Source organism: Acomys minous (assembly GCF_964271855.1).
Source record: "Acomys minous genome assembly, chromosome: 7".
Taxonomy (NCBI): Eukaryota; Metazoa; Chordata; class Mammalia; order Rodentia; family Muridae; genus Acomys; species Acomys minous.
In genome coordinates this window covers 16,175,526-16,186,493 of record NC_140488.1, presented here as the reverse complement: position 1 = coordinate 16,186,493, position 10,968 = coordinate 16,175,526, and the positions used below count along the sequence as shown (strand labels likewise).

At 40.3% G+C, this 10,968-nt stretch overlaps 1 protein-coding gene across 1 annotated transcript; it reads left to right on the top strand.

Moving 5' to 3' along the window:
• Nucleotides 1–8,168: 8,168 nt before the first annotated feature.
• On the top strand, nt 8,169–9,570 carry HAPSTR2 (HUWE1 associated protein modifying stress responses 2). The gene has a single exon (XM_084790820.1). It carries the CDS (start codon nt 8,378–8,380, stop codon nt 9,206–9,208), a length of 831 nt encoding a protein of 276 aa, XP_084646946.1. The 5' UTR covers nt 8,169–8,377; the 3' UTR covers nt 9,209–9,570.
• Nucleotides 9,571–10,968: the final 1,398 nt, after the last annotated feature.

The window sequence follows — 10,968 nt, the reverse complement described above, 5'->3', positions numbered from 1 at the left end:
TTTCTTTAGTTGTTTGAGAATTTTATACATGAATTTAATGTGTTTTGATCAAAGCCATCTTTTTCCTGCCTTTGCAACTCCCCTACAGCTTTTTCCATTATTCCTTCTCAATTACATGTACTCATTTTTTTTTTAGACCAGCTGAGGCTACTTATTAGTACCAGTGTGTGCATGGGTCTAGGGCCATCTAACAGGAGCACTGCTGGCCTTTCAAGGGGCACATCCCTTCAAAAAACTGTATCTCCTTCTCCTGGCAGCCACCAATGGCCTAAAATTCCTTAGCAAGGTGTGGTATTTTTGTCTGGATTTATTTTGTGTAAGTTTTGTGCATGACACCACAGCTGCTGTGAGTTCCTGGGTAACACTTCCCCATCCTGTTCAGAAACAGCTTCATTGTAGTACCTTTGGCTCCTATAATCTTTCCTCCCCATCTTCCATGATGATCCCTAGATCTTTGGTTTTGATATAGATGTCCCATTTCCTATTCAAATGGATTTCCACAATTCTAAAATTTTAGATTTTACATTAGTGTAGTTTGTCTATTCTGGGCTGACTTTTGTACTCACCTAGAGAAAAGGTTAAAGTTTCTGTCCTCTTGCATATCTAGCTGTGTCATCATCATTTGTTGAAGAGGCCAGATAATCCTCAAATATGCATTTTTCTTTGCTCTCTCAAGATTTTCATGGCTATAGTTTTATAGGCTTACTTCTGGGTCCTCTATTTTATTCCATTTTCTCCATAAGTGCTTTTGTGTTGGTGCCACACCGAATTTTATTACTATGGCATTATAGTATAGTTTGAAGCCACACACTTGAAACTGTTAGAAGGAAGCACAGGGAAACACCTTACAATACTGTATAGCTAATAATATTCTAAGTTGGACTTTAATAGCTCTGGAAATAAGAGAAAGAATTGATGAATGAGATCATATTAGATTCAGAAGTTTCTGCAGACTAAATGAGTGATGAGGTAGCCTATGGAATGGGAGAAAGTGATTGCCAGGTATTCATTAAATAAGGGATTGATATTTAGAATAAAAAGTAAATAATGCAATCAACAAATGGTCAAATTAGACCAACTCTCCCCCTCAGACCCTGCCTCAATAGTATCTCTTTATGTAGTCCAGAACTGCCTTAAATTCATGGTCTCTTGTTTCAAATTTTTTAGAACTCATACTACAAATATATATATACTACGATTCCCAGACCGACATTTCCAATAAAACTCTACACACATAAAAAAAATTAATGTCTTTATTCATCAAGGAAATGCAATTAAATCTGCCTTGAGGTTTTGTCTCACCTGATTAAGAATGGCTATCAAGAAAACAGACAAATAATAATGCTGAGGAGGACATAGGGGACAAGAAGCCCTTGGACACTGTGCAGATAATAGACTGTTAACTAGTACAGCTACTATGGAAATCAATTTGGAGGTTCCTCAAAAAGTAAAAATAGATACAGCTATACCACACCTGAGTGTATAACTAAAGCTTACAGTAGACATACCTGTCTTCCCATGTTTGTTGCAGAACTTGTTAAGATAGGTAAATTACGAATATGTACTTCTCATGAGACAATGGATAAAGAATATGTGGCATATGCTTACAATGGGAATTGTGTCCATAAACAAGCTAATGAATTAAACAAACAGTTCAAAAGAAGACATCCAAATATCCAATAAATATTTGGAAGAACTGTTCAACATTTGTAGGCACTAGGGGAATGTGAGTTAAAATCACATTGATGTTACATCTCAGCCCTGTCAGAATGGCTATCATTAAGAAAACAAATGACAACAACTGCTGATGAGGATGAGGAAAAAAAGAAGGCCTTATACCTCACTGGTAGGAATGCAAACTGTTCCTCAGTATGGAAGTTACAAAAATAAACAAGCAAAACCAAACTAATAATAGAATTGCCCTATGATTCACCTTTATAACTTTTGGGCATGTATGTGAAGGATTTTAATTTGGCATACCAATAAAGATACTTACACATCCCAAGTAGAAATGAGTGAACAAATGGATAAAATGTGGTATATGTACACAATGGAATTTTAGTCATCTGTAAAGAATGAAATTAATGATGTTTGGCAGAGATTGGATGGAACTAGAGATCATTATGTTACACAAAATAAGCCATGCTCAGAGACATACATATATCATGTTGTTTCTCATATGTATAATCGTCAATCAATCTGTAATATATAATATATAATATAATAATTCATATTTCACATTTATATTAAATAAAAGTAGAAATGTGACTATGGCAGAGGAGGAAGAGATCTAAAGGAAGGAGGGAGGGTGGGACAAGACAAGTCACAATATATGTGGCATGAAAACAGGAGAGATTTTGGGAGGTGAGAAGGAGACCAGCAAGAGAGGAAGGGCATAGCATCAGTAATAAAGAAAAAAAATAAATAAATAAGAAAATTTATATATTTGTGTGTGTGTGTCTGTCTGTCTGTCTCTCTCTCTCTCTCTGTATGTGTGTGTGTGTGTATTCATTGCAAAACCTATTAGTTTGAATGCTAACCAAAAAGCAAATTGATAGACTTAGTATCACAGAAAAATTTCAAAAGTAAAAGAGTTCGGTGCTGGATCAGAGGCAAAAGGATTGTATATGTCATCTAATTTTACAGCTAAAACCTGGGGTCTTGTAGCCAGTTACATGAGTTAAGGAATGACATTTTTGTAAGATCTCAGAAATATGAATAATGGGCCATGGCTAAATTGGAAAGCCTTGCCAATTTTTTTTTGAACTCTAGATATTTGTGATGCCATAGAAATTTTACAAACTACCAATAAATATAAAGCTTTACACATTTTTCTAGAAAAAATGGCTTCAAGAAAGCACTTGTAACAAAGAGCATATCTGTGAGTTATCTGTGACTTTCTCCTTTATCTCTCTGATGTCCATTTAAATGATAATTAAACTTAGATCTACTAATTTCTGAGTATTTGAATTAAAATGCCCAATGCAATAATTGTTAATAGAAAGCAGAATAGCTTCAAAGTGTCTTGATCTTTTTGACAGCTAAATAACAGAATGGACAACTTATTGTCTTTTCTATACTTGGACTTGAGCCCTAATTTTTATAAATACTAACTTTGACTCAAAGTGACTCATATTTGAAAAATATACCCTACAAGCTTTTTAATGTTCTGATATGGACTAATCATCACCAGGCTTAAAATATATATACTACCCTTTATACAAAAAAGAGGTGGGATTTATATATCTAGCTGGTAATAAGTGCATAAATCTTTCTGAAAAGATACACAAGGAAAAATATGCCATAATATTGGTTACAAAAATATGCCATAATATTGGCTACAAAAATGATGTTTAAATTCTAAATTTCAATTGGTAATGTAGTGTGCAAAATAACTACATATACATAAAAAATAGTGAGCTTTGTGCTACGTTAGACCACTGTGTTCTTTCATAGCATATTGATTGTTTTTCTTATGTACTTAAAAAAAAAACTCAAACCAATTCTGCTAATTAAGCTCTCCTTGGCCAGGAACTCACTTGGATCTCTGACAGTTCCTAGTTAAAGCCCAGTTTGTGGTTTTTGACGGCAAACCAAGACCCTCTTGTCTGCTTCAGCAAAACTGGCTGGTTTTCATCCCTGGCATCATTCTGTGGGTACCCCCATCCCAACAAGTCACCAATTGTCTTTACCATGACTTAACAGTTGTGCCAAATTTTTTTGGTCACTTTTGCTTGAGACAGTAATAGCAGTGATAAATTTTTTTCTCAAGTTGGCTTTAGTTTATGACAAATAGTCTTGAGAATAGGAATGGGTTATGTAGTGAGATGACCATATAAGGGCAAAAGCAAGTAAATCAAAATGTCTGGATGAATTCATGTATGTGTTTTGGTATATGTATTAATTCTTCTGTGTAGTTCTCGTTAACTAGTTTACCACAAAGAGACTAAAAGGGCCAAAGACAAGTAATAGTTTACAAAATGAAGTGTCTAAAGCGTACTTTTTAAAAAGTAATACCACTTGATATGAATCGACATTAGCATTTCTTGCAATTTTGTTCACACTTTAACATGTCAGAAACAGGAAGTGAAGCTGAGTCAAATATGTTTAGTCCTTGTATTAGTAAATCTACCTCTTCTCTCTCTTTTATCTCCTTCTCAGAAAGAAATTACATTTTACATTTGCTTCATACAGAATTTGAAAGATGTTTCCTAGTATTTTGATTTCAAAAATGTATTACAAAATGTAACTACTTGTTATATCCCTTACCTCTTTATGGCACTTCAAACTATGATAGAAAGGAAAGACCAAAGCTTGCAAAAAATTAGAACAAGTCCTGTCTCTCTGCATATGGCCTAGTAGTTAGTGTCCCACACACTTTCACTCTGTGTGTGACCTTGAGAAAGCCAGAAAGTACATCGAAACAGTAGATAACTGAAGGTCATCATCCATCCTCTCCACCACCTTCCAAAAAGGGGATGAAATCTTCATCCTCCCAGGTACGTGTCATCATAATTAAGGCAGACGGGAAAAGCAAAGGCAATTCAGAATGGGGGTGGGGGCACATGAAAGCAATAATTTTGAATCTTTGACATTTGTTTTGAAACTACCTTACTACCCTATACCCTTTACCATCTGTCTGTTATCCCTCCCAACACCCACCTCTGTCTTCCCACAGGGCTCCATTGTCTGCAGTTCCTGTTTCTCAGGGGCGGAGCTGTGGGAGGCAGCCATGGGTGCCATAATAGGCACCTGCGGCCAGCACAATGGGCTGTGGGTGCTTGTGGGAGAGACAGATTGATGTATTGTGCATGGGGGAGGAGGGCTGTCACTTGAATCCATGTGAACCCAGGCTTTAGGGGCAAGGGAGATTGACAGCTTTTGTAGGTTGCATTTCTTTTTCAAAGCTTGGCTTTAATAGACAGTAAGTTTGGGGCCCCAGGCTTTCACTCCCATAATTCTAACAGGGCAATCACGAGCATTCAGCATTTCTTTTTACCCCCCTTGTTCCGCATTAAATGATTTCAGTAAAGGAATGTGCAGCATTAATTAGAATTTGTTAGCAGATACCAAGGGGAAAAGTTTCTTCACAACAACTATAGGAGGTGTCATTTGTACAAAGACTTTTTTGTTTTCTTTCCCCATTACATTATCACTGCAATATGTAAGGTAGTGATTCTTTTCATTTAAATTAAGTGGAAAGCTACTAAATCTTGTTTTATTCTCCAAAAAGAATAAGGTCCTTAACACTTATCTTTTAACTTCTTTCATTTCCTAAGGTTGGTGTTTACTTTTGCTTTCAGTCCAACCCATTTACTGGTCTGTGAGGTTGTGTATCCAGTTTTGTGTACCATTTAGCTCTTACAATTGCAGGCAACCCACTGTACTGATATATAAGGATTGTTACCAGGTAAAAATAGCCACAAATAATATTGGAAATCGTTGATATACCTGTCCCCTTTCAGTAATGGTACATCAAGAAGTGCCAAAAGTCGAATCTTTTAGGTGTGTAGCCTAATATTTTCAAAACCTATTTTTCTCTAGTTGCTATTTAACCTTACCCAAAGCATCAAAGTTATGGAAGGATGTCGCAGAGGCCAAGGAATGTTTTTTTTTTCCTTATAGAAACTCATTCCTAAACTATGTAAAGGTTTTAAACATCAGCCTCATACACATAAATAGCACCATTTTCTTATAGTTAGTAAAAATGATCTCTCTGTTTTATATCTATTTTTTATTGTTTGCCATTTCAGATGTATCTCTGATAAAATCTAATCTCAGATAAGTATGTCCTATAAGCATGCTCTCTGGTGTCGTGTCTGGAAAACTGATTATTAACATTTTTATGTGATTCATCTAACATCTCTTCTGTATAAAATCATTTCCCCCCAATGGAAAGAGTTGAAGGCTAATTGAATTAGAATTTTTCCATTTAATTGTTTTATTTAAACGTGTCAGGACAACAGTGAAAAATACTGATTAAGTCCATCCTTAATGCTCAGAGAGAATATATGCCCACAGAGTTGTCTAACTCTGTCTTTAATAATTTGGTGGAATGGCTTTAAAAGTAGTGGGGTGATAATAATTAGGGTGTGTGACAGAGATTTCAGTGCTGGACTCAACAGCTCACTGTCAGGGCATGAGCACTGCCAAGTGGGGGCTAGTCAGCCCTAAGTACTAATTAACTAATTAATCAGGTGCTGAGACCAAGTGAATGGAGGATACCAGCCAGACAACTCAAGCCCAAGCAGAGGGCTGCACTCTTTAAAAGACACTGCACTCTTTCTTCTTGGTTTTTAACCCAATCAGAAATGGGAGGGAGGGGCGGGGGTTATAGTGTAAGCTTTTCACTTAGAAAAAAAAAATAAAATAGAAACATGTGCCTCTGATAATAGCTGTAAGGTACCCCGAGTAGGTCTGTGGCTGATTCTTCAGCCACTAAGTGTTTTAGGTTTGGTGGTGTCTGGAAGTAAAGAGACTTCTGCCTTCCTGGGGTTTTCACTTCTACAATACGTACATAGCTATATATTCTTTCTAACGTAGGAGAATGAGAAACATGTCTCTTTTGGGGAGCTGATCTTAGGTCTTTTGCCTCATCCTTCGTTTATGTAAATGAGAAGAGTCCAATTACACATATGGAAAAAAGGTTTAATGAATCGTGAAAAGCCCAGTTTGCAGAGAAAGGGTACAATCTCTCCTCCTTATTTCCCTCCTCTTCCTCCCCTCCCCCTCTCTTTCCTCCTCCCTCTTGCCTTTTAGATTTAACTTAGAAACATGTATTTCTTTTAAAGATGATGATAAAGCCTAACGATTTGATTATCTTATTTGGCATACTAATTCTAATACTTAAGAATTATCAAAGATTTTCCTAGAAGAGAAGATTGAAACTTATACTTGTAAGGCTTTCTGATTACTTAACAAATGTTCTATGACAGAAACTACAAAATTCTAACTTTCCTTCCCTAAATGTGAAAAAATGATTACATGTTAGTTCTTCCCCCATTTGATGTTATTCTTGGCTCAGTCTTAATTTCTCCTTTTGTTTGTTCTGGAATTGTCTGCAGTGAAAACGGAATTGTCTACATTAATATGGGAACTGATACTGAATCCAGAGAAAAGTCAATACTTTCCCATATATCTTTGTAGCGTAGTTTGGTGTTGCATTTTAACTGGCTGGAATTTTAGGGTGTCGGAAATTAGGCAATTCTTATTTTACTTTGCAAAAAGAACCTGAATTTTGTGCTGCAGTAGAAAGTTCTGTTTGAGCTTTCAATTATTTTTCCCTCCTTTTCTTAATATTAGGGTATTGAGTGGTTGCAAGTGGAACACATAGAACCCCTTCTCCACCCCAATTTTTAAAATGATATAACTCTTTATAAGAAGACTAAGGAAATCTGCCAGGTCTGGCCATCACTCTTAGAATCTGATAAGTATGCAACAAGCTCCCAAGTGTTGTGCAGGGACAGCAGGGGGCTTCTCAAGTGCTTTGCAGTGCTCTGCAAAAACCTAGTTCCAACCACCTCAGTGGGCACTTGGGGTAACTAAGGCTCAAGAGGCCGAGAAGGGGGCACTTTTCTAGTATGACCTTTTTCTCTCTCTACAAAATACTGTGTGATTCATGTCACAAATTTTTTCCAAGTGTGGAAGGCAGTGCCAAAGAGTCCGTATCGCGTGTCTAATTCACAGAGGGGACAGGTCCTTGCACTGTACCCCTCAGCTTTTCTGGATCAGCGCCCTAGATGCGATAGACAGCATGAAGTTGCCCCACAATCCTCTGTGACAACACGGGATGTAAAATTTCATCAGCTCATTTGGATAGAGCAGACAAGTCCCCCCAAAAACTGTGTGCAAAGGGGAGCCCCCGCGCTCCGCGAGTGCCGAGTGGAGGGTGCGCTGCAGTGGGCCACCTCAGAGCCATTAGTGCAGCAAGCGCGGCATTAGCGGGTGCAGGGGCTGAGCGACCGGTCCAGGCCTGTACTGAGGAGGCGGTGAGGCCGTGGCGCTGTGAAGCGGACAGCCTGAGCAAGCCGTGAGCCCGGAAGCGGGCAGCGCAGCGGCGCCGGCGGCGGTGGCCGGGTTATCTCCGCGGTCGCAGAGGCTGCGAGCGGCCGCGTCGCCGGCGGCGGGGGGGCCGGGCCGGCGGGGCGGGGCGGGGCGTGGACCAGGACCTCAGGCGGTGCTCGCTGGAGCAGTTGGCCTCTCGGGGCCCCCCCGGCGCCCGGGAAGGTCCCGCGGGCACGGAAGTCAGAGGGCAGCCCCCCTTACCCCGAGCCAGAGGTGAGCTGAGGTGGAGGTGGAAGTGAGGGAGCAGCCGCCCTAGTCAGCAGCGGAGATTAATAGTGGAGGAAGGCGCGGGGCCTGGAGAAAGAGAAGAAGGATGGAGGAACAGCAGAAGGACTGTGAGGCCGAGGTCACAGAGCCCTGGTTTTCTAAGTGGGAGCGCCAGTGCCTTGCTGAGGCGGAGCAGGGCGAGCAGCTGTCGCCGGAGCTGCAGGAGGAGGCGGCTGCCGAAGTGACGGGGCTCAAGATCGAGCGGCAGAAGCTCTGGCACCTCTTCCAGATCTCAGCCACTGCCGTGGCCCAGCTCTACAAAGATTCCGGGTGCCAAGAGCCAGGACTCTCTATGTGGGACCCCTTCCAGAATGCAGCCATGGCCGTGACCAGCCTCTACAAAGAGAGCGGGGATGCCTACCAGCGAAGTTTTGAACTGGGCGTCCAGGTTGGCTATCAGCGTCGTGTGAGAGACGTGCTGGAGTGGGCGAAGAAGGGTAGGAGCACCATTCGCAGGGAAGACCTCATAAGCTTCCTCTGTGGCAAAGTACCTCCCACCCCTCCTCCGCCACGCACCACCTGGTCGTCCCCCAGGCCACCCTCTGCTGCCTCCACTCAGGCTGCTGCCACTGAGTCCAGCACACCTGTGGACGTCGACCTGCAGCCCTTCCATGAGGCCATTGCCCTCCATGGCCTCAATGGTGCCATGGCAAGCATCAGCATGCGGTCTGGTGCTCCTGGTTCCCCATCTCAAGATGGTGGTATTGCTAGCAGTGGGCGTCGGAAAAGTACCTTCCTTGAAGATGATCCGAACCCCTTGGGCTCAGAAGACTTGGCGCTCAGCCTGGACAGTGGGGGAATCCGCAAGCGCACCTCGGCCCAGTTTGATGATACCACCACAGACTCTCCATCCCACAAGCGCAACAGAATGGTCTAAACTTGCCCCCTTGGTTGGCCACCATCCACCAACTTACTGCTGGACAGTCAATTTGATCATCAACTTGCTTGTTGAAACCATACTGGAGACTGCTGATCTTCCCTCTCTAACTTAAAGATTTCTATCAATTTTATCATAAAGAAAATTTAAAAGTATTCTAGAAGAGGCCTTCTATGACTGTGACTTTCCAAAAATAAAATATAAGTCTATTACAGAACGTCAAATATCACATACTTAGCAAGATCATTTAAACTGTAAAGCAAAACATATCCAGTGAGGGCAGGAGCCTGGTTTATCTTGCTCAAGTTGTATTTCTTAGCACCTAGTACAGTTGTTGGTGCTCAATAAATGTTTGTTGAATGAGTAAATGTGACTTTTAAATTCTTAAAGGGGAAATGCATAGATGTTTATTTGGTTGTGGAATAATCTTACCCTTTCTTGTTTAGGTGGTTTGCTTTGGTAGTCTTTGCCAGTTCATGTGCATTGTACCAAAATATAAGATGAGATATACTTATAAAATCTGGAGTCATCTGGTTTTACCTCACTACATCACGAACCCAATTTCTAGAACGAAACCATGAAATTAACATATTTTAGGTTGTTATTTGCTTTGAAAAAGAATTGATTTTAGTGATGGTGGTATAAACAGATGCCATAATGATTTGGGCTAGTAATAAGTGATGGGCTAGGTCAGTGCTCACTTTAAGAAAAGGAAACCAAATAAGATGGTGTCTTTGGTGGTCTTTTGCTTAAGAATGTAAGAAGTTTCTGAGGTTACATCTTAGTGGGTTCTGTTTTGGAGTAGCAGACCAGTTAGAATGGACTGGGTTTTCTTTTAGGGAATAGAATGGCACAACTCACAGAATATATGCTTTCTACTGAACGGAACAATAGTAGAACCTTAGCGCCACAAGGTAACTGGATGATTTGGGGCAAGTCAGTTAACATTCATTGGCCCCTGCTTTTCTTACGTAAATGGAGCTATGAGTCTGCTAGGGTCATTTCAAATAGCAAATGATGTCCATATTTCCAGTGTTCACAGCAATGCTTAAGTCACTGGATATTTTCCCTCGATAAATACAAGTCACTCAAACATCAAAGTCCATAGTATTTTATCAAAATAAATCCAGGAATCAGCAAGTGAAACTCTGGTACTATACTTGGCCTGAAAATTACTGTTACTTAGTTTAAGCTTCCCTAAATATCACAGGCTGTGTATTATTTGTAAATACATTGAGCTCATGATTTAGGATTAGCACTCTGAGTAAGTACCAGGCATCCTTAGAGTTCCTAAAATTGCCTGAGGACCACATTTTGTAACCAGGGCAATGGCCTGAAAGAATATGGGGAGGGGCCAAGTATAGAAAGACTATGGAAGTAAAGATCCTAGAGTAACTAAAAGGCCAAAGTGGGTTTGAGTAAGAGTGGGGTGCTATTGAAGTACATCTGGTAGGGTGAAGTTGCTGGAATGAGATTATGGAAGGAGTATAGAAGGGCATGAGAAAGCCTATCTCTCCTCTAGACTCTTCCAAAGACCTTGCATAAAACATTATAGATTTACTAAAGGCACTTTGCCTCTAAGTTCACATTAGAGTTGTTCCTGCTTCATTAACATGGCTGTGAGTAAAATCTGTAGTTGGCCACTATGTTAAAAGAATACTAGACCAGAAAGTGAATTCCCTGATACAGACAAAACGAAAGAAAGAAAAAGGAAACATTGCATTCTGTAAACAATGAGGCACTGCCTTAGGCCCTGAGAA

Coding starts and splice junctions, on each gene's coding strand:
- HAPSTR2 (XM_084790820.1), top strand. CDS start 8,378: ATGGAGGAACAGCAGAAGGACTGTGAGGCCGAGGTCACAGAGCCCTGG.